Here is a 26,779-nt window from a genome sequence, read left to right on the forward strand (position 1 = left end):
CTTTCTTTCTTTCTTTCTTTCTTTCTTTCTTTCTTTCTTTCTTTCTTCTTTCTTTTCTTTCTTTCTTTCTTTCAGGTGGGGTCTTGCTCTGTCACCCAGGGTGGAGTGCAGTGGTGCCATCTCACCCAGGGTGGAGTGCAGTGGTGCCATCATGGCTCACTGCAGTCTCAATCACCCAGGCTCAAGTGATCCTCCCTCCTCAGCCTCCCAAGTAGCTGGGACTATAGGTGCATGCCATTATGTCCAGCTAATTTTAAAAATTATTTGTAGAGGCAGGTTCTTGCCATGTTGCCCAGACTGGTCTTGAACTCCTGGGCTCAAGCAATCCTCCCAGCTTGGCCTCCCAAAGTGCTTGGATTACAGGCATGAGCCACTGCCCCCGGCCTGGTACCTCCCTTCATGGCCAGGGTCCACATGGGGACAGTATGTTAGCTGGTGATATTTGCAGATGCCAACCGACGAAGAACCCTTCTTTGGGTTCTTTGGGTGGCACGGTGGTTTATTCACCCAGACACCTTTTACCTGTGAGATGGAAACTACGGGATTGGGATGCACCAGTTTGTGACTTCTTGTTGTTGTTTAAACTTATCATCTTTTAGGGGGCAGGGATATTGTGACTTTTCATAGAATCCTAGAATCTTAGATCTAGAAAAGCCTACAGAACACAGGTGTTGAAATGTGAGTCCACTTGTAGGCTCCCGAAAGCCCAAGAATCCCATCGAAATGCCACACACAATGGATAGGGTCTGCGGCTTTCAGCCATTGCTCTGGTGGGCCCAAGAGTTTGCTTGCATTTGTTTTGAGAAACAAAAACCAAGTCTGGATGATATGTTCTCTCCTTCCCACACAGTCATGGTGGAAATGCACCCACCCTTGAGAAGTCTGATTCATTCACTCACTCACTCATTCACTCACTCACCCATTCACTCACTCACTCATTCGCTCACTCACTCATTCATTCACTCATTCACTAACTCATTCATTCACTCACTCATTCACTCATTCACTCAATCATTCATTCACTCACTCATTCATTCCCTCATTCATTTATTTGCTCACTCACTCATTCAGTCACTCATTCACTCGTTCACTCATTCATTCACTCATTCATTCACTCATTCATTCATTCACTCATTCATTCATTCACTCATTCACTCATTCATTTACTCATTCATTCATTGGCTTTTGCGTTCATTTCCTCATCTGTAAAGTAGGGAAGATTCTAGGATTCCATCATAGATGATAATACTCTGTCGAGCTGCTGTTGACACAAGTGATGCCCTTAGAGTGGCACTTCCATTGCTGCAGGCCAAGCTCCCACCCCAGGCCTTGCCAGCCCCATGTGAGCTGTGGCATCTCCTGGGGACGCTCACCTGGGCAACTGATGATGCCCCACAGGCTCCTGGGGCATGTCCTCTGCCATCCTCAGCTGTCCTGCCCTCTTTGGCCTGCCCAGTTTAGGTTGACTGTGTTGCAGCGGTACCCATGGGCTGGGGGTCTCCCTCTCTTCTTCACCTCCCTGCTGCCCCATGGCAGGACTCTGCTTTACTTACAGAATATCACCAGCCCCAGTGTATTAGTCAGGGTTCTCCAGAGAGACAGAACCAATGGGATAGACAGACAGATAGATAAATTAGAGAAAGAGAGAGAGAAAGAGATGATAGATAGATAGATAGATGGATGATAGATTAGAGATAGATGATAGCTAGATAGGTAGACAGATGATGGACAATAGATAGATAGATAGGTAGATATATAGCTAGATAGATGATAGATAAAGTATAGAGGAAGAAAGATGATTGGTAGGTAGATGATAGCTAGATGACAGATGATAGACAGATGATAGATGAAAGACAGACATGTTACCACATGGAAAGTCTTAACTTTGAGTGGTCCAGGTTCTTGGCATGTTAAAGAATTGAGCAAAACACACAAACAAAGCAACAAAAGAACAAGCAAGTGACTCAAGAGCCCTGATGACAATGTTCTGATGACAATGTTCAGGCCAGCCAGAAATCTCTTACATATGTATTCTCTTTTTAAATACAGGAAAGAATTATGTATAGAGGACATGCACATATAGATACACATATGTATGCCACCTACTAATTTATCTGGAATAATTTTTATATCAGTGTATATAGCTCTTCTCTTCTTTTAGAGAAATAACTACAAAATATTCCACTGAAGGCCAGGCATGGTGGCTCATGCCTGTAATCCCAGCACTTTGGGAGGCCGAGGCGGGTGGATCATGAGGTCAGGAGATCGGGACCATCCTGGCTAACATGGTGAAACCCCGTCTCTACTAAAAATACAAAAAATCAGCTGGGCTTAGTGACGGGCGCCTGTAGTCCCAGCTACTCGGGAGGCTGAGGGAGGAGAATGGCATGAACCCGGGAGGCGGAGCTTGCAGTGAGCCGAGATGGCGCCATTGCACTCTAACCTGGGCGACAGAGCGAGACTCCATCTCAAAAAAAAAAAAAAAAAAAAAAAATTCCACTGAACTATGTACCATAATTTATTAAATCTCCTAAGTAGCTGGGATGACAGGCGTGCGGCACTACACCTGGCTCATTTTTGTATTTTTAGTAGAGGCGGGGTTTCACCACGTTGACCAGGCTGGTCTTGAACACCTGACCTCAAGTGATCCACCCACCTTGGCCTCCCAAAGTGCTGGGATTACAGGCGTGAGCCACCACACCCAGCTGGTACTTATTTTAGTGGAACATTCTGTAGTTATTTCTTTAAAAGAAGAGCTATGTACACCATCTATAAGATAGATGAAATTTAATAAATCTATCTTTTTTTTTAAGACAGAGCAAGACTGTCTTAAAATATATATATATATATTTATGTCATAATTTATTAAATTAATTATAGTGTTTTTCCTTTCTTTTTTTTTTTTTTTTTCCTGAGACAGTCTTGCTCTGTCACCCAGGCTGGAGTGCAGTGGTGCGATCTGGGCTCACTGCAACCTCCGCCACCCGGGGTCAAGTGCTTATCCTGCCTCAGTCTCCCAAGTAGCTGGGATTACAGGTGTCCCCCACCACACCTGGCTCATTTTTGTATTTTTGGTAGAGACAGGGTTTCACCGTGTTGCCAGGCTGGTCTCAAACCCCTGTCCTCAAGTGATCTGCCCACCTTGCCTCGGCCTCCCAACATGCTGGGATTACAGGCATGAGCCATTGTGCCAGCCTGTTTTTCAGTTTTTCCTTTTTTTTTTTTTTTTTTTGGTCTTATAATTAACACTGCACTGAACATCCTTGAATGAAATTCCTAGATTTGACAGACATAGGTCAAAGGGTAAATCCATTGAACTGCTGATAGATATGCCAAGTTACTCAACCAAGGAATTGTGTTCTCACCTGCTCACCTTGTATTCTGGGCCAAAATGTCTGATATGTATCCAACCCAACACTTTTTTTTTTTTTTTTTTTTTGAGATGGAGTCTCGCTCTGTTGCCGGGGCTGGAGTGCAGTGGCCGGATCTCAGCTCACTGCAAGCTCCGCCTCCCGGGTTTATGCCATTCTCCTTCCTCAGCCTCCCAAGTAGCTGGGCCTACAGGCGCCCGCCACCTCGCCTGGCTAGTTTTCTGTATTTTTTAGTAGTGATGGGGTTTCACCGTGTTAGCCAGGATAGTCTCGATCTCCTGACCTCGTGATCCACTCATCTCAGCCTCCCAAAGTGCTGGGATCAACCCAACACGTTCTAATTTCTTAGTTTCTACCTCCCACAGAAAACACCAATTGGTGGGCTTCCTATGGTCTGTGACTTTCCGCCAGAGTTGAAAAGGTCCGACGCGGAGTCATGATGGTTACTTTTGTCAACCTGGCTGGGCCATGTGCCCAGATAGTTGGTGGACCATTATTCTAGATGTTTCCATGAATGAGTTTTTTTGAATGTGATTAACATTTATACCTCAGTGAACATGGAATAAAGCAGATGGCCCTCCACAGTGTGGGTGGCTCCCATCTGATCAGCTGAAGGCCTTAATAGAACAGAGACTGACCTCCCTCCCTATTCCCCCAACCCCCTCCCGCCCCCCCCTGAGAAGGAATTCTGCCAGCAGGTGCCCTTTGGACTTGAACCGCGACTCTTCCTTGAGCCTCCAACCTGCTGGCCACCTGGTCAGATTTTGGGCTTGTCAAGCCTCCCCAGTTGCATAGGGCAATTCCTCAAGATACATGTGACAGATCTCCCTCTCTCTCCCAATGTATAGATAGATAGGTAGCTAGCTGTAGGTTTACTTACACACACACACACATTCACACACATCCTGTTGGCCTGTTTCTGTGGCGAACCTTAAGTAATACAGGAGTTAATAAAAATTCATAACTAAAGGAGATTTTTTTCATTCCTTTTTTTTTCTTTTCTTTTTGAGATGGAGTCTCACTCTGTAGCCCAGGCTGGAGTACAGTGGTGTGATCTCGGCTTACTGCAACCTCTGCCTCCCGGGTTCTGGTTCAAGCAATTCTCCTGCCTCAGTCTCCCGAGTAGCTGGGATTACAGGTGCCCGCCACCATGCCCAGCTGATTTTTGTATTTTTAGTAGAGACAGAGTTTCACCCTGTTGGCCAGGCTGGTCTTGAACTCCTGACCTCATGACCCACCTGCCTCAGCCTCCCAAAGTGCTGGGATTATAGGCGTGAGCCACTGCACCCGGCCTTCATTTCTTAAATTAGAAGGTAAGAGATCAAGAAACTGCTCCTCTGTTTACAAACATTCTTCATATTTGAACCCAAAATGTTTAAGTCAAACCTTCTTTGATTTTTTCTAAAATGGACCCTGTGCAGAAGATTGAAATTTCTATTCTTATTTTTTCTCACCTGTTAAGATTTTCTATTTTTCATGTTTCGTAGAGCACACACTACATTAGTACCTAACACACATATAAATGTACATATATGTATGTTCATGGCAAGTATGTGTGAAAGGCTTTTTACTGGAGTGAGTGAGAGAAGCCTGGAGCCCACCATTCTCTGAGAACCCTCAAATTTCTCTGCATCACTTTTTGAAATAGGGCTTTATTCTCATGTGATAGAAATTGAAAGTCATTTCTTTTTTTTTCTTTTTTTTTGAGACAGAATTTCACTCTCGTTGCCCAGGCGAGAGTACAGTGGTGCGATCTCGGCTCACTGCAACCTCCTCCTCCTGGGTTCAAGTGATTCTCCTGCCTCAGCCTCCCAAGCAGCTGGGATTACAGGCATGAGCCACCACACCAGGCTAATTTTGTATTTTCAGTAGAGACGGGGTTTCTCCATGTTGGTCAGTCTGGTCGTGAACTTCCGACCTCAGGTGACCTGCCCACCTCAGCCTCCCAGAGTGCTGGGATTATAGGCGTGAGCCACTGCACCCAGCCAGAAATTGAAAGTCATTTATAAATGCACTGACTGCTCTCCATAGTACTCCATGATCTCAAAATGATACACTGTCCATGAAGAAATGCTATTTTAGGTGAAAAAATCAAATAGGAAAAACTTGCATTGGACAAAATCCTTGAAAACACGAAAGTTTCTGCACAAGTTTTGTTCACAGTAATTTCTTTTGCTGAGCCACTGGACTTTTTTTTTTCTTCATGGCTTGTGTTTTATTCTTTGAAGAGTGCTTCTAAAACATCACACTAAGTCAATCTGAAAGGTAAAGTTTAAAATCTTTTTAAAGGATAAGTTACATGTAATGACTGTTCACTCTACAAAATCTTACTCTTAGGGTTTATGATACACCCAGCCGGCAGGACCACCCAGGTTTTCCAAAGAACCAGTTACCACTTCTCTCTTGTCTGCACAGATTTCTCATTAGCTGTCTTCTGTTTTGTTGCATGATCTCAGAGCCCCCTGCTGTCTCTGAGTGGTGGTCAAGCTATCCTCTTTTCTTCTTCCCTTGCTAATTTCCTGGGTTTTCTTCGTGTTTTCTGGCAGGCAAGTTCTCATTGATTTCCATGGGCCATGCCGACCACTGACAGAGCCTGGAAGAGAGCGAGTTGGAAAAGCAAGGGCTCCCTGGCATGCTGGGCTACTGTCACTGCCACTGGATTTTTTAATGGGTCCATTTCCTGCAGGTGTTTTTACTGATTGCATGGATTTGTACACCTGTTTCCCCCACCTGCTTCATAGCAGCAACTTCTCATTAATAAGGACTCGAACGCCCAGTAGCCCCCGTTGAGATGCTAATCAGCTGTCTGGCTTGGGCGACCTGGATTCATTGCACCATATGCAGCCTCTCCTGGGGAGTTCGCACCAAGGGCTGCTCCCATTCTCAGACAGAAGGACAGAGCTGCCGCCCGACAGAACGTCAGTGCTGACGTCAGCATTCACGCAGGCAGGAGGAGAGCCCTGGGGGACCCCGCTGGGGACCGATGCTGTTTCTGCTTGCACACACCCAGCTCTTCTCCCTGGCAGCTGCTGGGTTTGCTCTGGGAGACCAGCCCTCCCCACCCGCCCTCCATGAGGCTGGACCAGGCTGACCCTTCCCCCGGACGTGTCTCAGGACTGGCCACTCGGAGTGATGGTCATTGCCGGGTACACAGGCTGGCCAGTCAGCGTCGCCCCGGGCCTCTTGCTGGAATGATGAGGAAAGCGATCCTCTCTCTCCCAGGGGATGGCTGAACTGGAAAAACCTGTTGGTAGTTGCTGGGACCCCTTTGGGAGATCCCGCTCAAGAATGGAGAAAAACCAGCCAGGCGAGGTGGTTCATGCCTATAATCCCAGCACTTTGGTATGCCGAGGTGGGAGAATCACTTGAGCCCAGGAGTTCTAGACCAGCCTGGCCAATATGGTGAAACCCTGTCTCTACTAAAAAAATACGAAAATTATAGCCAGGCTTGGCGGCAGGCGCCTGTAATGCCAGCAACTCGGGAGGCTGAGGAAGGAGAATCGCTTGAACCCGGGAGGAGGAGGTGGCAGTGAGCCAAGATCGCGCCATTGCACTCCAGCCTGGGTGACACAGCGAGACTCCACCTAAAAAAAAAAACAAAAATGGGGAAAAACCAAGCCCAAAGATGAGAAGGGTGGGGTGGAGAGAGAACCAGAGAGAGAGAGTCAGAGACAGAGATGAGGGAGTCTGTGCGGTGGACTCCCGGGGGTTTCTGGAGCCGGTGGACCTGGCCCCAGTCCTGGAGGGGCAGGCTTTGGTGTTTTCAGAGGGTCTCACATCAGCCCAGATTGAGAACCGACCACGAAGGCTGCTTGGCCGTATGTTTGTCTGGACAAGACAAATCAGTCAAAGTGCTAGGCCGAAGCAAGGCCAGTCTCTGTCTCTGTCTCTGTCTCTCTCTCTCAAATGCATGTTACTGTGCAGAGAGTAAGGGCCTCTGTGACCTTTACAAATGGCCTAGTGCACACACACGTGTAAGTGGCCCCCATATTTGAGCCTAGCTGACCCACTCTACAAGGGAGGAAGGTACAGGAAGCGTAGGTTGTTTCCCCAGTTTCAGAGGGCACCGTATCCACACAGCAGTGACTGGGTAGGGTCCTGGTCTCTCTCGACAGCCCAGAGCATGTGGCCTGTCCCTGGAGCAGGTGGGATCCATGCCAGGTGGGGCTGAGTGGTGCTGATGGCCACCCCCTCCTGTCACCTCTGGATCACCATGTTTCCCAATGGGGTCTCCTTTCAGGGCTCTAGTTCACCCCAAAGCTGACCTCTTCCAGTGAGACCTTCAAACCCTGACGGTGCCCCTGCATGAAGTGGCAAAGTTGGGGGGCATGGGGAGAGTGGAGGGCGAATTACAGAAGGAGCCTCCCCCGAGGAACAATTGCAAAGATGTTTTTTCAGGGACAGTCCCCACGACCATGGGCGGTGGCCATGACGTCTGGTCTCTCACCTCCAGGAGCTGTGTGTCCACCATCCATATGGCACCTGGACACCCCCTCTCCCTTGGCCATCCCCAGCACTGGACTCATGGGCAAGTCCTGTGGATTTCACCCTGTGGAACCTCTCCGATCTGTCCATTTCTCTTCATCCCGTCCGCACTGCAGCAAGCCTCTGTCTCTCCGTCTCTCACTTGGAGCCTGCACAGCGTCCTCCACTGCTCTCCCCAAATTCGTGCAGGATAATATGTTCCCTCCCCGCATTCCTCTTCCAGGGCTCCAGCCAGACGGGCTTTTCTTTTTTTTTTTTGAGACAGAGTCTCACTCTTGTTGCCGAGGCTGGAGTGCAGTGGTGTGATCTTGGCTCACTGCAACCTCCACCTCCCAGGTTCAAGCGATTCTCCTGCCTTAGCCTCCCGAGTAGCTGGGATGACAGCCGTGCGCCACCACACCCAGCTAATTTTGTATTTTTAGTAGAGACGGAGTGTCACCATGTTGGTTGGGCTGGTTGCGTACTCCCGACCTCAGGCAATCTGCCCTCCTCGGCCTCCCAAAGTGCTAGGATTACAGGTGTGAGCCACCGCGCCTGGCCGCTAGATGGACTTTTCAAAACACAAATCTGATCCTACCCACTCTGGCCCCAAGCTTTGCGAAGTCTTCCCCGTTGCCGCAGGAGCAAGACAACACCCCTTCCTTGCTGACAAGGACGCGGTTGCACCTTCACTCCCTTCGCTGCCACATCTCAGCACCTGCCTCCTCTCCGCTCTGCCCTCACTATGGCTGTGTGACCCCAGGTGTATCACTCAGCCACGCTTATCTCCCTGTTCTTCACAAAGAATCGGGACCACAGTGAAATGTGCCCGGCTCGTGACCACTCAGCCCGTGGTAACATGAGCACATCTGGAATCAGACCCTCTACTAAACTCTTCGTCACCTCCATGCCATGGACCCCTCCCAATATCCCTGTGAGCTGTGAGATCTGAACACCAGTTCCCAGAGGGGGAAGCCGAGGCTCGAGAGCCTCAGCAACTTGCCAAGGGAAGGCTCAGACTCCAAGCCCTGGCCGGGCAAACTCCAAGTCCTTACACTTAGGGCAGCCAGGTTCAGCTTTCCAGCATTCCACTCGGCCTCCTAGGCTTTTCCTGGGCCACTGAGTGCCTCGTGGATAATTTCTCTTTCTCCACCCTAGTGACATTTTCAGAGAGAGGAACCGTCGGAAGGTTTCAGAGTTTTCTTGACGTGGGTATTTCGAGGTGTTGACGAAAGGACCTCTGTGACCTTCACGAATGGCCTAGTGCACACACGTTAAGTGGCCCCCATATCTGGTGCCACACAGGCCAGAGCGCACTTCCCGCTCCTCTTATAACGCCCTCACTAATGCGACTGTAACTTCATTAACTCCAGGGGACCAGATTGGATCCTTGTACCGACTGGTGAGTAAGTGAACCTTCACTATAGACAGCTGTCTTTGCTGATGACTAGCTACTTCATTTTATTTTATTTTTTTATTTTTTTGAGATGGAGTCTCGCTCTGTCGCCCAAACTGGAGTGCAGTGGCCGGATCTCAGCTCACTGCAAGCTCCGCCTCCCGGGTTCACGCCATTCTCCTGCCTCAGCCTCCCGAGTAGCTGGGACTACAGGCACCCGCCACCTTGCCCGGCTAGTTTTTTTGTATTTTTTAGTAGAGACGGGGTTTCACCGGGTTAGCCAGGATGGTCTCGATCTCCTGATCTCGTGATCTGCCCGTCTCGGCCTCCCAAAGTGCTGGGATTACAGGCTTGAGCCACTGCGCCCGGCCTAGCTACTTCATTTTAAAAAAAATTACAGTGAATCAACTATATGCCAATATGGAACAGTGTCTTCCTCTGTTTTAGCTTCCCGAGCAGCAAAATAAAAACTAAATCAAAACCATCAAAAACAAAAACGTGTAGTAGTTCATGCCTGTAACCCTAACATTTTGGGAGGCTAAGGTGGGAGGATCGCTTGAGTCCAGGAGTTCAAGACCAGCCTGGACAACATATTGAGACCTCTCACTCTACAAAAAACAAAAAAATTAGGCAATGATAGTGGTGCGTGCTTGTAGTCCCGGCTACTCCGGAGGCTCAGGTGCGAAGCTCACTTAAGCCCGAGAGGTAGAGGCTGCAGTGAACTATGATTGTACCACCACACTCCAGCCTGGATGACAGAGCAAGACCCTGACGCAAACAAAACAAAACAAAACAAAACAAAGCAATCAACAACTGCAGCATAGGCACAAGCATAGTTTTGATTGGCTTCATTTCTGATCATGACCTAGTCAGCAGTGGCCTTCAACAAATCTCACTGTAGCTTGTTGGATGGTCACAGATAGATTCACCTTTGCCCACAGGCTCCTTCTCTCGTCCACTCACACCTGTTCATGACGCGGGGCCCAGCATTGCACAAGGCCTGGGGATGGGGAACAGGCAGCTCCAGACACAGCCTTGGGGATGTTTTGAAACAATATGAACAACATCACCCTAAGTTGGTCTGTTTTTGAGCCAGATATTCAGGCATGGATGCTAAGAATTCTTTTTTTTTTTTTTTTTAGACAGAGTCTTGCTCTGTCGCCCAGGCTGGAGTCCAGTGGCGCCATCTCGGCTCACTGCAAGCTCCGCCTCCCGGGTTCATGCCATTCTCCTGCCTCAGCCTCCCAAGTAGCTGGGACTACAGGCGCCCGCCGCCATGCCCGGCTAATTTTTTGCATTTTTAGTAGACACCCCGTCTCTACTCTACCGCGCCCGGCCTAAGAATTCTTACATGGGCAAGTATTAATATTTGAATGCAGCCGTGACTGAGGTGGAGGTGGAGACAAAAGGCGTGTCTCCCTAGAACATGTTTTGTCCCCACTGCCGGAGGGAATATTCCATGGCAGCTCCCGCATGCACCCTTTCCCTCCATGTGAGTGGACTCCACACTCTAAGCAAGGTGTTCTGTATTGCAAACTTGGCTTGTGCCTCTCTCCAACCCTGTGGCCTCGCTGGGCAATTTTTCTAATCTCTTTGGAGCCAATCTTCATGTTGAAAAAGGACAGGTCCCATCTTCAGATCGACACCTGTCCCAGTGCTGCCATTCTGCCAAGGCTCCTCCTTGGAGTGTGTGTAAGTCACTTTTACTGCGACGTAACCCAGCCACCGGCCTCAGTGGAACCTCCGAGCCTAATTCTAGAGGAGACTTTAACTCGGTAAGGTTGCCCAAGGTCGCATAGCCCATGACTGCGCCGAATCCTGTTTTTATTATTGGCAAAAAGGAGTTGGGCAGGAAATTCAAGGTAAAGCATTTTGTTTTTCCCAGTGAAAATAGCTCCCGTGCCCTGTGTTTGGGAGATCAAAGGCATTCCTGCTCATTGCAAATAATTCAGAAAACAGAGGGAGTATAAAGAAGAAAATGAAAGTCAAGGTAATTCTAGATAAGCAGAGGGAGATAACCAGGAATGACATTTCTGGGAATTGCCCTATAGTTTGGGAATTTTTTCCTATGATTACCCACAAATGCACAGTCTACATAAACGATAACGTGTGCACATTCACGCCATCACTTTTTTTTTTTTTGAGACAGAGTCTCGCTCCGTCGCCAGACTGGACTGCTGTGGTGCGATCTCGGCTCACTGCAACCTCCGACTCCCGGGCTCAAGCGATTCTCCTGCCTCAGCCTCCTGAGTAGTTGGGATTACAAGGTGCGCGCCACCAGGCCAGGCATAATTTTTGTATTTTTAGTGGTGGTGGTGGTGGGGGGGGGGGGGGGTTTCGCCATGTTGGCCAGGCTGGTATCGAACCTCTACCTCAGGTGATCCGCCCGCCTCGGCCTCCCAAAGGGCTGGGATTACTGGCGCGAGCCACCGTGCCCGGCCGCCATCACTTATTATATTATGTGTTACCTGTAGGACATATCTAAGACCATAGTCACTGCTGCGCGTGCTAACTCCTGCGCGCGTGCACTCAGGCCCCTCTGGACAGACGCTGGGGACCCCTGACCACTTATGTCTGGGAAAACGCCACCAAGCGCTCCGGAACCTCAGGGCAGGATCCGCCGCAGCAGCAGGCAGGACCCGCTGGGGGCGCACAGCCCACCTGAGACATTGTAACTACAAGTCCCAGCAACCCTTGGTGCGGGGACAGGACGGACTACCGGAGTCCGGAGAGACTACAAGTCCCGGCAGGCACGGCCCGGACGAAGGGACTACGAGTCCCCGAATGCATGGCTCCTCGCTTGCGCAGGGCACCCTGGGAGGTGTAGTCGTTGAGGGAGCTAATGCCTATTCATTCCGTCTCCAAGAAGATGCAAATTCCTCACACGGTCCACTGAGGTGATTTTTCTCAGGCAGGCCACGGGCCTGGGCGAAAAACGGGGGGAAAAAGCCCTGGCAAGCCGGTACCGTCGCGGAAGAAGTCCGCCTGCGCATGCTCACCGGGAGGCCGAGCGGGAAAAGCGCGCGCAGCTGGCCTCGCTGCCCGCAGGGGGGCCTCGCCCCAGCCCCGCCCCCGGCCCCGCGCGCCCGGTGAGCCTGCGCGGAGGGCGGGGGCAGAGCGTCGCGGGGAGGGGCTCGCGGCGCCTGCGCAGAGCGGCGGCTTCTCTCGCGAGGACGGACGCCATTATCGCATCTCCCCGACAAACACCACGAGAATTCCGCAGCCCACACGGTAATTGCAGCTCCCGCAGCCGGTCGCGCCTCCGCCTCCCCCTTCCCGCGGGGCGAGAGCGAGAGCGAGATCTCCCTCCTCCCTCCTCCTCCCGCCCGCCGGGCCGCCCGCGCCGCAGCCCCGCCGCCTCCAACCACCCGGGCCGGGCGAGCGCCCCCCAGGTCCCGCTCCCTGTCCCCGGCCGCGCCCCGGAAGAGGGGCTCCTGCTTCCTCGCTTCCGCACCCCCGGCCCCACCGCGCCCCGGCGTCCGTTGAGCCGCGGCTGCCGCAGCCCGGCCCGGGGGCCTCGCGCTCCCGACCTCTGCCCCGGGCCTCGTCCCGCGGGAAGGACCTGGGGCCACGGCGGGGAGACTGGAAAGGCCTAGAACCGCGCCCGGGCTCCTCTGGGGACCGAGTCTCCCAAGGGGTCGCTCCTGCCAGCCAGCCAGGAGCGACAGGCACCGTTTTTGTGCCTCCTCGGTGGCTGTGGACTGGAGCCCCATAGCCCGGGACGCGCACACGCAAGTCTCTGGCGAGGCAGCGGAAGGGACGATCCCGGGGCGACCGCCGACCCCGGCGAGGACCCCAGCCCGTTCCCCTAGGGGCCCCGATGAACGAGGACTTCGGGGTGCCCCCTCCCCAGCACGTTTGTGAGATTTCTGTGATCTAGTCCTTAAGAAAGGTGGCCGTTTTTTTTTTTTCCCCTAGGATGCAGAAAGTAGATGACATTCCATCCACACTGTGTGAGCAAATTGGAGAGAGTACCTTGATAGAGGACTGATGAGATGGTAGGGGTTGCCTTGCTATTGGAGAAATACATCATCCCTGAAGAACTGTGAGCAGATGGAGCGAGTGTGGGCTTTGAAGGGTAGCGAGCTTGCACCCTGACCGGGGAGGGCGCGGGTCCCACAGTTGTTGATGTGGAACAGGTAATTGCCCTGTTTGGAGTTGCCTGTTCTGCTCGGGAATGTACTCCAGGGCCTGATGGCGATGGCAGAACTATAGTAAATAATAAGAGGAGGCAGTCGTAGGGTCCACTTTTAGCTGGAAGTTCTTGGGGGACAGAAAGATAACTTGGGAGTAGTGAGTGGTTCTGAGTAAGGTTAGGAAACATCAAAGAAAAACTGGCTCTGGTCATTTAACATGCAGCTCGCAAATATCCAGTGCTAGAAGAAAACAGCAAAACGCGGTAAAATTCTGTATGTAGGTCCACTTCGCGTGTCTGGCAATTAAAAGAAGAATATATTCTTGCGATGTTGGATTCTGTCATCATTGGCTTTAGTATTTTTATTTTTTGGAGATAGGGTTTCACTCTGTCCCCCAGGCTGGAATGCAGCGTGGTGATCTTGGCTCAGTGCAGCCTCGGCCTCCCTGGCTCAAGTGATCCTCCCACCGCAGCCTCCCGAGTAGCTGGGACCACAGGCACCACCACCCCTGGCTAATTTTTGTATTTTAGAGGGGGTTTCACTTGTTGCCCAGGCTGGGGCTTTAATCTTTTTTAAAAAGAGCTTCCATTTGTGATTCCAGGCTGCGCGGGGGCAGCTCAACATCTCGGGTGCTTCACCATGACCCAGGAGGCAGAGGCTGCCCTCACTTTATAGATGAGGTGGCCAGGCCTGCAGACACTAAGGGACCTGCTCAGATGTACAGAGCCAGGGTTCAAATTCATTCTGTTTGAAGCCTATATATTTAGTATTTTAATTAATATAATGTATACAATAGGAACATCAATTAAAGACTTAACAGTGAAAAGCAGTGGTCCCCTGCCCCACCTCTCAGCCCCATTCTTCAAAGAGGTTTACATCTTGAGTGGTTTCTTTAGGTCATTCTCCATAGCTCCATGTAAGCTGATCTTTCTCATTTGTTTCCTGAGATAGGATCCCCAGATGTTGGCCAGGCTGTACTTGAACTCCTGAGTTCAAGTGATCCTCAGCCTCCTTAGTAGCTGTTAATACAAGTGTGAGCGACTGCACCTAGTTCTAAGCTGATACTTGGTTTTACACAGCCTTGACTTTCTGTTATGATGGGGTGATGGAGCCCTTCTGTCATGGCCACCTCTTTCTTCTATCCCTGGACTGTGTGTGTCAGGCCTATGTAAATACTGTTCTCTTCACAGACAAATTGTTTCCCTTCCTGTACAGCGTATTTTTTTTCTGTTAGTCATGGCTTTTTTCTTGGCACTTTCTGTTCCCATCGACTCCTTACATTGTTTTAAATGATCTCAAGGATAGTGTCAGGTCCCCTTCCTCCTTCAGCCCCTAACCTTTTTCTCATCTGGATGGGTTATTCTTTAGCCTGCAGATGAGCCAGCCTGATACTTTCTTCTACGGCTGGGTGTGTTCAGGAATATTTTCATCTCGGCTTTGTTCATTTCCACAGGACCTTCTGGCAGGTGCTCTTCCTCTGTGGAGAGCCTTCTCCCTCCCTGAACGCTCTCGGATCCTCTCTTTGGTGTTCATGACATTTTACCATGTGCTGAGGTGTGTGGATTCCTACTCCGGGGACTCTTTGCCTCTGGTGACTTGTCCTTCAGCTCTGGGCAGTTCCCTTGTTCTGTCTGAGAAGTTCTTCGTCTCCAGCTCTGCTCCTCTGTCTTAGGAGTTCCTGTTAGTTTGTGATGGACGTTCTAGATGGACCCCTGGAGTTGCATCTTTATCCTTCCTTCTGTGTCTTGTTTATTCTCATTTCTGGGAGAGGGCTTTAATATGTCTTCACAATCAAATTTTTAATTTCCAAGCATGTATTTATTGTTCCTTTTTCATAGTAGCTTATTGTTTTACAAATGCCTCATCTCCATGACTCTAAGGAAACTAATAAGGATTCTTTCCAGTTCCTCTTTGTTCCAATTTCTTGTTTCCACTAATGTCACTTAAAAAAGAGTGTTGGCTTCTTGCTCTGTATGGCAAGTCCTCCTCAAATACTGATATTTACTGTTGTCTGAGGCAGGAGGAAGCTGGCGGAGAGCCCCGGGTCTGTGGGGTGCTTTTGAAAGAGTCCAATTTTCCCTCGGGTGATTGGGAACCTGTCACTGTGGGACCTGGAACGCCAACTTGCAGATACTTTCTCTGGGCTGCTCCGCTTCTTTGGGAAGCCCCTTTGCTGGCCGTGGGGGAGTTCGCTCTCCAGTGTGGGACCGACTTGGCAGGTGCGGGTTTGGCCTGTCCGCAGGGCTCTGTGAGGCCTGGAGCCCCACGCCTGTGCCCCCGGTGCTTTCCCTTTGCCCTGATTGGGTTCTCTGCATCTGTCAGGAGCATGTTCTTTCTTGTGGGTTTATAACACTCTATTAAAGATGATGTTAATGGGGTGGGAGGAGGTCACCCGTGTGGCCAGTCGCTCCCCTTGAGCAGCAGTTTGAAAGCCCGTTCTATTCACCCTGCCTTCCCGCTGCCTCGTGGCCTTGGTAATTGCCCACAGTCGATGGGATGAGGTGCCAAGCCACTGTTCCACAGCTGCCTGCGAATTGTGGCGTGGGCTGGTGGCTCTGGCCCTGTGGCCTTGGAGGGCTGCCAGTGTATGTGGGCAAGGCCTGGCAGACCCGTATGGTAGCAGAGACCCTGACTTTGGCTCCTCGCTGGGTCAGTGTGCCAAGCGGGCTGTCTGCCCTGCTGGTTTCCAGGAGGGCCTGCAGTGAAGCAGCGGCGAGCGTACTGGGAGCATGATCTTGCTGCCTGGTAGCTGACTGTCACTGGGAAGTGGTGAGTGGTGAGGTGGGCTCTGTCTTCTGTCTGCCGGAGCCTTGCTAGCAGAGCGGTCCAGGGGCCGGCAGCATCCATCAGTGTCACTTGGGTATTGGTGAGAAACACAGACTTTTCAGACCCCACCCAGGTTCTCATGCAGAATCAGACTGCAGCTTGGTTAGCTTTTAATTTTCAGGTAGTTTTTGACTTTACAGAAAAGATGGAAAAAATATTTCACTGAGCTTCCCTGTTCTCTTCATCTGCTTCCCCTAATGTTGACGTCTTATGTAACCAGGCGTCCATATAAATACCAGAAAGTTCACAGCTTTATTGCCTAAATGACAGACCTTACTCGAACTTTGGTTTTGCACCAGTGTCCTCTTGCTGTTTTGGGATCCCCTCTGGGACCCCACACAATGTCCTTCTGTCTGTGATATTTACATAGTCACAAAGTATCTCCCCCAGGATGTACATCACAAAGGGAGAAATAAAATTGTAGCCTCTCGGTGGAAAAACCCAGCAGATATTGCATGAAGCAAGTGATCAGGGTAACACCATCAGTCATAAGATGTTGACACCAAGGACCCAGTGAGACACATCACTTCTCTGGCAGCGTTGCCAGAAATGCAGTCTCATCATGAGAAAATGCTGCACCGAAACCGAGGGATGCTCACCACAGTCCTTGCCAGTGCCTCTCAAAAGTGTCCGGGTCTCAGAAGACAGGGAGGCTCAGAATTTCTTGCGGGCAGGTGGCTAGGTGATGTGTGCACCCTGGTCCACACGGAAGGGCTTCCCTCAGCCTTGAGGGAGGTGAAGGAGTAGGGGCTTGGGGGCTCCAGGCACAGGTGCTGGGCGGTGGGCCTCAGTGGTCTTGTAGCTCCCCTGTCACGCTTGTTAGCCTTTGGGATCCTTGTTGTCTTTGTTGATACTGTACAAATCCCAAAAATTCCAGTTATACGATTAAGTGATTTGCATGACATGGCGTCGCAAGGCTGACTTGAAAATGTCCATGTAACTCAGCACCAGTTTAGCCACTGAAATCTAGAGAAACTAAACATTTCCTCATTTGGAAGGAAAGCCTTCTGGGGGAAAGTAAATTCGAGGGTCTCAATGAGAATGTCTGAGATGAAAGCTTTAGAAAGCCCTCCCTGTGTCTGAGGTAGATAAACATCTATGTTTTCTCTTCACACGGGTGATGGCGGTGAAAGGATGACATCATTTGGCTTGGTCAGCACAAGTGCTCTGAACCATCCGGAACTTCGGGGGCTGTGGGCAGGAGTTTCAGGAAGTTGAAAACATTATTGGGTGGAATTGCACTGTTGCAGTTTGCTCTGAAAAAGCTACACTTGTTTTGTTCGTCAGCTGCACCTGGGGCCCATCAGACCTGGCAGGAGAAGAATGGGGCCAGCGATTGGTACACGGCCTTCCCGGCCGCAGAGCTGCCTGCGTTGGTTGTGATCCTAGGCAAGCTCAGGTTTCCGCGTCTGCACGTCCCGGTGGGCTCGCCTGGGACTCCCCTTTGTCTGCTGTACAAGACTCTCCTCTGCCCGCCCCTTTGGAAGACAGGATGCCTCCATCCTCAGGGAGCAGAGAAACACTCTGCCCCATCCTCCATCCTGACCCCCATGCAAGGGGGTGAAGCGCGTCCCAGAAGCCCCCTCTCGTGGGTGCCCTAAGTCTCAGAGAGGAGCACCCCGGGGCCTCTGTGACAGGAGCCTGTGAGTGTCTTTGGTTGAAATGTGTAGGAAGTGTTAACTCCTAAGCTGCCAGCAGATGGTGTGCTGAGATACTGTGAGGTCACATGAACTTGATTCCTGTTGTGAAAGAGCCGCTCTGCCTCTTTCGCGACTACACTCAGTCAAGAACGGTCCAATTTGATGAAACGTTTTGGATCGTCACCATCCATGATGGAGCAGGCTCCAGGACTCGCTGCTCCCACGTGAGGTGTCTCTAGGGAGGGAGTCAGTGGTGGTGGAGGATGCCGCAGTGCTCCAGTCGGAACCCACAGGTTACCAGCTTACAGCGTGGGAGCTGTGGAAGGATACATGGAGAGGAGGCTCCAGTGAAACACCTGGGAAAGCTGGGCAGAATGGAGCGGGGGTGGATATTGGCCATGGTCACCTCCCCTCTGCTCGTCTGTGTCCACATTCTGTCGTCGTTGAGACCAAATCCTGTGTGGACCGGGTGGGCCGGTGTGGAGTCCTGTCAGGCGACCTGGGGCGGTTTTGAGCCAATCCCACGGAGGCCTGCAGCAGGGCCCTGTGCTAACAAACCTTTCGCCAATAACCAGTTGCCTTCTGTGTCTGTAGTGATTTTCCTTTTCCCTCGAGATGAAAAGTCATCAACTATCTGGAAGCAAAAGTTAATCTTTCTGAAAGTAGAAACGTGTTTGCATGGAGCCGGGAGGGAGAACTTGGTGCGTGCTTGGCATTTCCTTGCTGGTGTGAATGCACTTCCCGTAAATGTGGCAGAACGCCTTCACCATTCACCAGAAGACGCGGCAGGGGGGAATTGGGCCATGGTCCCTACTGTCATCATGGCAAGCTACAAGCTCCGTGGGTGGTGGTGGCCAGGGTGCGGACAACCACTGCCAACGCGTATCCTCATGTGAGCTCAGCTCTTGTGTCGGTGAGAGCTGGGGTTGGGTCCCTGAGCAGAGTGTCGCCACCGCCAGCCTGCATTTTGTGCTGGAATGCTTCCCTAAGATTCAAAAAGTTCACACCCTATGCGTTTTTAGACTGAATCTGACACAGAAGACTGGGTGCCCTGTTTCCCAGCTAACAGTTGTTGTGGCTGTCAGTGGGCAAACACAGTTTGCAATAATTGCCCTGTTGTCTCATAATTTCTGGTTCTCCTCTTTGTGGTGTAGGTCATGTTAGGTGGTGGTCCTTGGTCACTTGTGCCACGTGCCCTCGTGTTCTTGAACTCTGAGTCCCTAGAAACTGGCACTGGTCTTATTTGAGTGCCTTATTTTTCAAACTTTGGGTCTGAACCCAAATCAATCGAGTGGGCCATGGCCAGCATTAAGAATACTGGGTAAAAAGGGACGTGTCTTGGATAAAAAGGAGCGTGACTCAGAGTGGCTAAAGGGTAGGTATCGACTCAGGAAACTTGCAGTGATGAGTGTATGAACTTATCGTAGCCCCAGTCGAGAGCGTGGAAACCACTCTTCTGTGATGTGCGTCTACTAGCGGATGGTTACGCACAGCATTTGACTGAATTTGGGTAACTCTGGATGTAGTGTATAAAGTATTTTTTAAAAGACCATTCACTGGGCCAGGCATGGTGGCTTATGCCTGTAATCCCAGTGCTTTGAAAGGCGGAAGCTGGAGGATCACTTGAGCCCAGGAATTGGAGGCTGCACTTGAGCCCAGGAATTGGAGGCTGCAGGGCTGCAGTGAGCCGTGATTGTGCCACTACACTCCCGCCTGGGTAGCAGAGTGAGACCCTGTCTCAAGAAAAAAACAAACAAAAGCTATTCCCCTTAAGCCACTGGCTTGGGGCTGGCTGTAATTGAACATGTGTCCTCTCATCCAAGTTCGTTTTCATCTGTGGTAATCAGACTAGTAACCTCGCAGTAGAAAACCTACCAGTGAGCTCAGCGGCACAAACTCACAGCCTAGCAGTGTTTGCAGAGTGGAAGGCCCAGAATGCTTGGAGGCTTCGGGATCCATCCTTTGCAGAGAGAATTCTCATGGGGGAGGGAGAACCTTGCGGCTCCTTGGGAGTGAGGGGAGCAACCTCAGCATGATGTTCGCACATACCCCGGGGATTGGGTGGTGACACCATGCATGCCCACGCGGGTGGGGATCTTTGTGGAGTTCACTGATGGATCCCAAAGGCCCAGAACGGGATGGCACGCTTTTCTGCGAGGGGTCAGAGTGTGTTTCTGGCCGTGTGGGGCGTGGGATGTCTCGTGCCGCTGTGAAGCCGCTCGCTCTGCCGTCATGCTGAAAAGCAGGCGTCTTATTTGTGGACACTGACATTTGAGTTTTATGTAATTTTCTCATCATGAAATGTTCTTTTGTTATTTTTCTGTTTTAAAATGTAAAACCCATTCCTGGCTCACAGGCTGCATAGAAGCAGGTGGAGAGCTGGGCTGGGTTGTGGGCCCTTGCGTGCCACCCCCTGACCTAGAGCGTGTTTGCCCTGGGAAGGAATAAGATGAGGTTGTGTAGCGAGGCAGTGGCTGAATGGGGAGAGGCCTGGGCCCTGCACAGAGGAGCTGAGGTGTGAAGCTGCCTGCGAGGGAGGTGGCTGACCAGGCTTGGTACTAGCAGGCTCTCTGGGGAGGAGGCCCTGTGGGGGAACAGCGCTGGCCTCAGCCACAGGAGGGCTTGGCAGCCATGGTCTTCCTGCTGCAGCCCGTGTGATTTTGGGAGGGATGCACAGAGCACTGGGGGACAAAGAGACGGCCAGATCGGAGTCTGTGTGGCAGAGGGGCGATGCCTCCCTTCAGAGCCATGAGCGTCAGGGTACTTGGTGAGAGGCCAGGTCCCAGGTGAGGGGTTGTGCTGAGGGCGAGTCAGGGAGGGAGAAGCCTCGGGATGCGGAAGGGCGAGAGGAGAGCAGGGTGATGAGGGCGGGGCCACAGGGAGGTGCCCTGGTGGGACTTCTGGTGGTATTCTTGGGGAGAAAGATAACGGAAGTGAGGAGGGTTCAGCTGTGGAAGTGCTGAGATGACTGATCCGAGTGACCATGGCCTAGACGGGGTTTTAACCCTGGACTGAAGAAAGTGCCGTTGAGAGGTCAAGGCAGGAGATGAAGACCTGGGGGTGACAGGTGTCCCTGGCACTTCCTACCCCCAACCTGGGAGATGGTCCCCAGGGGCACCTTCACTGCGGGCTGGCCCTCATGCACGCCAGCCAAAACCCCTGCCCACCTTCTGGGGGCTTCTGGAGCAGAGCAGAGGCCCCGCGGACCATGAGGATGGCTGCAGGGAGGGGAGGTGTGAAACACTTGCTGAGTGCGGGTGCCCACGCAGCCAGGAGCTTGCCTGTAGGGCTCGTATCTGACACCTGGGAGATGAATTTCAGTCTGACGGTGGATCTGGATCTAGATGGCTTGCTTGGGATTCAGCAGTGAGTGGGAAGAGACCACACTTGAGGATGGGCTTAGGTGAGGGTTTGGAACATGCCTGAAGAGTTTGGCAGGCAAGGATTTGGTCGTAGCAGGTGGGTCACATCGTGTATTGGGAGGGTTTTGCTGTTTTTATCCTAAAGACATACTTATTTGCAAACCTTTTATTTTGGAACAGTTTGAGATGTGTACATATGTGGCAGAGAGAGCGTAGGGCGTAGCCCAGTTTCTCCTGTTGTTGACAAGACGCCTGACCACAGTTCCCGGCACAGCGTTGGGCATGCCCGGCCGACTTAGCAGGTGAGCTGTGTCACGAAATCAGTGATTCTGCTCTGATAAAACGGAAAGTCCACGGAAAGCACTTTCGTTGTATTTTGAAGTTGGTGATTGTTGAGGGATTATTTGAGTTGCTGGTTGAACTAGCTGCTTTTTTCAGGCAACACTGTAGAAGAATAATTGACGAATTATTGACGTCTCTTACTAAATGAATGAAGTTAGCCTGTCACCTCAAAGAAGTCAACTAACAGTGTTTGTTGCCAGTGATAAAGTTTGAGCTGTCAAGTAAAGTTGGAATTTTGGAAAGTTTGTCTCTGCCACCATGAGCCCGAGAGCTCCCGGTAAAGAGGATGCCAGTGCTAGTGCTGACGAACTGTATGCCTTTGGTATTAGAGACTGAACAGAATTCGCAAGAGCTGCCTAATTCGGTGAACCAGCATTTTCCAGACGATTGATGCAGGATCATGCCTGGGTAAAAGATCCGTTTACACTACAAGTCAAGCCAATGGATTTTTTTTTTTTTTTGAGACGGAGTCTTGCTCTGTTGCCCAGGCTGGAGTGCAGTGGCCGGATCTCAGCTCACTGCAAGCTCCGCGTCCCGGGTTTATGCCATTCTCCTGCCTCAGCCTCCCGAGTAGCTGGGACTACAGGCGCCCGCCACCTCGCCCGGCTAGATTTTCGTATTTTTTAGTAGAGACGGGGTTTCACCGTGTTAGCCAGGATGGTCTCGATCTCCTGACCTCGTGATCCGCCCATCTCGGCCTCCCAAAGTGCTGGGATTACAGGCTTGAGCCACCGCGCCCGGCCTAGCCAATGGATTTTAAAGTGCAGAAGCTCATGGATACAGTTCAGATTCCACATTGCAAACAGCCTTTAAGGAAAAATAAAACACACTTGTTGCGTTTTGGTGTGGTGTTAAAGAAGAATCTCCACAATTATCTGAAGAGGCTGTTAAAATACTTTTCCCTTGTCAAACTGCATCTCCTTGTGAGGCTGCATTTTATTTTATTTTTTTTGTACTTTTTGTAGAGACAGGGTTTTGCCATGTTGCCCAAATTGGTCTCGAACTCCTGGACTCACAGAATCTGCCCCCTGGGCCTCTCAAAGTGCTGGGATTACAGGCATGAGCCACTTTGCCTGGCGAGGCTGTATTTTTGTCATATGCGTCGACCAAAACAACGTATCACAGCAGACCACAAGTGGAAGCAGATCGGAAACTAGTTGTTTTCAATTAAGCCGGGCATTAGAGATTTGTAAAAATATAAAACAATGTCCCTCTTCTCACTACGGTTTTGTTGTTGTTCTTTGGAAGCTATAGTTATTTTTCATAAAACTTGTTTTGTATGTATTACGAATGTTTGTCCCCTTTCAAACTTGTGTTCAAAGTTGATCCCCAGTGTCACAGTATTAAGAGGTGATTGGATCACGGGGGCTCAGCCCTCAGGAATGCGTTAGTGCATTTATAGACTAATGGGCTCTCCTTGTGGTGGGTTAGTGATCATGAGAGGGGGTCTGTAATAAAAGCCAGTTTGGGTGTCTCTTGTATCCCCACCAGCAGGAAGGCACCCCCAGATGGGGCCCCGGGAGCTTGGACTTCCCAGCCTCCTGAACTATAAGAAATACATTTCTTAGGCCGGGCACAGTGACTCATACCTGTAATCCCAGCAGTTTGGGAGGACGAGGCAGGCGTATTAGCTGAGGTCGGGAGTTCAAGACCAGCCTGACCAAAATGGTGAAACCCTGTCTCTACTAAAAATAAAAAAATTAACCTGGTGCAGTCACGTGCGCCCGTAATCCCAGCTACTCTGGAGGCTGAGGCAGGAGAATCACTTGAACCCAGCAGGTGGAGGTTGCAGTGAGCTGAGATCATGCCATTGCACTCCAGTCTGGGCTGCAGAGCGAGACTTGATCTCACAAAAAAAAAAAAAAAAAAAAAAAATACATTTTTTTCCTTTATGTAATAAATTACCAGTCTCAGATATTCAGTTATAGCAATAGAAAATGGACTAAGGCAGCGTTGACATGTAATGTGTTGATTTGTATGATTTTTAAATGAATTAACAAATGTTCAAACATTTTTTGTTCTAATTTCAAATATGGCAAATATTGATAGGTATAATTTATACAAGTACAAGCTCTTCGGGACCCTCAGTAGCTTTAGGATGGTGAAGAGGACCCTGAGGCCGGAAAGTCAGAACTACTGCCTTAGAGCCTACACGTTTCTTAAGATGTATCCCTAGAAATTATGCATGCTCAGGTGAAATTATGCATGCTAATATGTTCAGGTTTGGAATTTGACCACTCACTTACAAATTTGAATTTTTCTCCCCTTTCCCCCGCAAGCACACGTTTGGAGGGCCGTCTTAAAGAAAAAGCCATGTTGCCTGAATGATGCCAAGAATAAGTGGAAGCCGTCGGGAGAAGTGTTCTTGCTTCTTTCTGATTTCCTGCTTATCTAGTATCTAATCGGTCATTTCCAGTCTTGTTTCCTGTTATTTCCCATCTCATTCTTGTACGTTCCACTTCAGACTGATTTAGGGCAAAAGAAGTAAGCTGAGACTTTTTCACGTATCTCGGTTTAATAAAAATTGACTTCTTCATGTCAGTTCGTCCTGCCTTTCTCATTATTTCTTTGTTTCTAGACTTACATCCCAAGAGGATTTGACTAAATGGAATGATTAATATCTTGGCAGTTTCCTCGTTTCTGGAGATTTAGCTTTTTACCAGGTACTGCTTAGTCTCGTCTTTAAATGGGAGTTCCTGTCCTGATTTTTATGGCTCTTCGGACTTGCCATTCCGACTCAGGTGGCCTGGGAGTCTCCACACGGAAGCCATCGGAGAAGGGCGGTAGGACGAGCTGGGGACGGGCTGGGAGCTTGGTGGCTGTGGTCCCTCCTTGTCACTTTACTGTCTCAGGCATCTTCCCTCCCCGGCCGCAGGCACTGTGACTGCTTAGGATGGCGCCTCACTCGTGCATGTTCCTGGGCGTTCCCCAGTCAGTTCCTGAGTGCAGTGCAGGCCCTGTGCTAACTTTTTGCCAGCAGGGAATATACTCAGTTCATATTTTTGTCATCCATAAAGTGAGGTAGGTCCCTTTAAGACATGTAAGGAGTATCTATGGCTGTGGAATGCATCTTTTTAGACTGGCTGCTCTGCATGGATCTGATGACGGTAGGTACTGTGATTCACACCACGTCAGAGCCCCGCTCTGGGAGGTGACACATCTGGGCTATATTGTTCCACTTCCTGTGGAAATAACTGCGTCCAAGTCAGATGCAGCCTTAGGGCTTTTCTGAGGGGTTGATAGAAGAAACAGCTCTATGAAGAATGTCTGCTCTAAAAGTACTGATGGGAACAAACTCATTACATTACAAGACCCCCTAATGATGCCTGTGATGTGGCTTAGACAGCAGCGGAGGAGATCCTAGTGTTGAAGGAGGCCCCGGTGTTGAACACAGGGAGCCTTGCTTGACTTTCCTTGCTGCTGTTTTTCATGTGATACTGATAATCTATAGCAGTTTGTTTTTAACTTTTACTGTTAAAGCCAAGTTTTATGTCCAGTTACAGTGGGTTTCCTTTTATTCCTCTTCTCATGGCTTTGCGGTTTTGTTTTATGGGTGTCCAATATTTTTGAAATAGTAATAGCAAAATTCAATACCTTTGCAGCTGTGTGTTTCACCCAATGACCAGCTGCCATTAGCCTTTGCTGACAGTGAGTGGGCACTGTCAGGTGTGTCAGTCACACTGATTCCACGTTCATGAACTGAGCAGTTAGATTTGTTACTTAATTATAGCACAGTCCTTACTGAAATCAGGACATGGGCACAACACACTTTGAAAACCTTAATCCTTGGTTTTTAAATAGAATTTCTGACATTCATCATTGTGCATTGGGGAATTATAGTGGTGGTGCGTTCTCACTGGACTCATCACAGACGTATTCACTGGGTGCGGTGCGGACTGGGCCCAGTTCCCGGCCGTGAACACAGCCATGCCGATTCCTGTCCTCGTGAAGCTCACCTTCTAGCAGGAGACACTAAGCAAGAGAAACCTTTCAGATGTGTAGTAAGTCAGACAGTAGAGCCGGAAGGGCTGTCGTGCACATCAGTGTTGCCGAGGCGTCCAGGAGGCATCCAGGGGCGGCCAGCTCCGTGGTAGGGCCCTGAGCTGGGTGTGTCCCTGAAAAGCACAGTTCGGAGGCCCAAATGCAGGCGCCGAACGTGGCGGGGAGGAGAGCCCGAGGTGCTGCAAAGGGCCCGTGAGATGGGAAACCCTCGGAGGGCTTGGAGCAGATAAGGGACGTAGCCTGGCGTGTGTTTTTATATGACGCCTGAGCGCTCTTTATTGTGATCGCAGCAGAGGTGCAGGTGACAGTGAGATGGCCGCGTGTGAGCCAGGTCTGAGGGGCTGGCCTGGGTCTAGGTTGGGAGTGCTGGGCTTGGAAGATGAGGCCGGATCAGGGTGAGGGAGAGGAGAACCCAGGAGGACTGAAGTTTTGGCCTGAGCATCTGGGAAGTGGGTGTTGCTTTAAATTGAGGTGGAAAGTGTGGGAGAAACAGGTTGGTCTGGGGTGGGTGCCAGGAGTTCAGTTTGGACGTGTTAGAATGGAGACGCCCCCTAGGGGAGACGCCTAGTAGGTGGTATGCTGTGTGGCTTGGAGTTCACGTGCCAGGTCTGAGCCGTGTGGGCCATTGGCATGGAGATGTATCTGAAGCCAAAGGTTGATGAGCCGCTGGGTCAGTGCTGACTGAGCAGAGGTCCCAGGGCCATGCCCTGGGTATCCTCAAGTTAGGAAGTGGATGTGGGACCAGCAGAGAGAGTAGAGGAGTGGGGGCCAGGCAGGGAGGACGGCGTGGGGAGGAGCTGGAATGAGACCCTCAGGCCTTGGGGTGGGGAGAGCATGGGCAGCATTTGGGCTGGAGCAGTTTTTGGGGAGTAACTGAGTGACAGCCCGAAGCGGGGGATCTTGAGGGGATGTGAGCACCGAAAATGGAGACCGCAAGTACAGGTGGGGGGTGTCTGAGGAATTTTATCTGAAAAGGAACAGAGAAATGGGGCTGCGGCTGGAGGGGCAGGAAGGAGGGCGGCAGGCAACGTGGGGGAAGGGTGTGTGAGGGTGATGCTGAGGGACCAGGGGGAGGGGTGCTGACTGGGTGTGGGGCACATGCCCGAGGAGCGTTCTTGGGAACTGAGAGGGAGGAGAGCAGGATCACCCTCTGAGCCTGAGGCGCAGAGGGTCCAGGAGCAGGGAGAGTTTGCAGGGCTGGGCAGGGCTGGGCAGGCTGGGCGGGGCTCGTGGCATCAGG

General features: G+C 50.8%; 1 protein-coding gene across 26 annotated transcripts in view; it reads left to right on the forward strand.

Moving 5' to 3' along the window:
- The first annotated feature begins 12,322 nt into the window (after nt 1–12,322).
- Nucleotides 12,323–26,779, forward strand: part of BANP (BTG3 associated nuclear protein) — a 124,575-nt gene continuing 110,118 nt past the window's right edge. For 6 of the 26 annotated variants that reach the window (XM_023228833.2, XM_023228845.2, XM_023228843.2 and 3 more), the window contains exon 1: nt 12,323–12,462. Coding sequence is in view for 2 of the 26 variants with exons in the window: in XM_023228831.2 (XP_023084599.1) it covers nt 13,227–13,229 (3 nt within the window). In the remaining 24 variants the exon portion in view is untranslated. The other 20 variants (XM_023228820.3, XM_023228828.2, XM_023228821.3 and 17 more) reach the window with 14 other exon arrangements.

The sequence above is a fragment of the Piliocolobus tephrosceles genome, chromosome 17 (assembly GCF_002776525.5).
Source record: "Piliocolobus tephrosceles isolate RC106 chromosome 17, ASM277652v3, whole genome shotgun sequence".
Lineage (NCBI taxonomy): Eukaryota > Metazoa > Chordata > Mammalia > Primates > Cercopithecidae > Piliocolobus > Piliocolobus tephrosceles.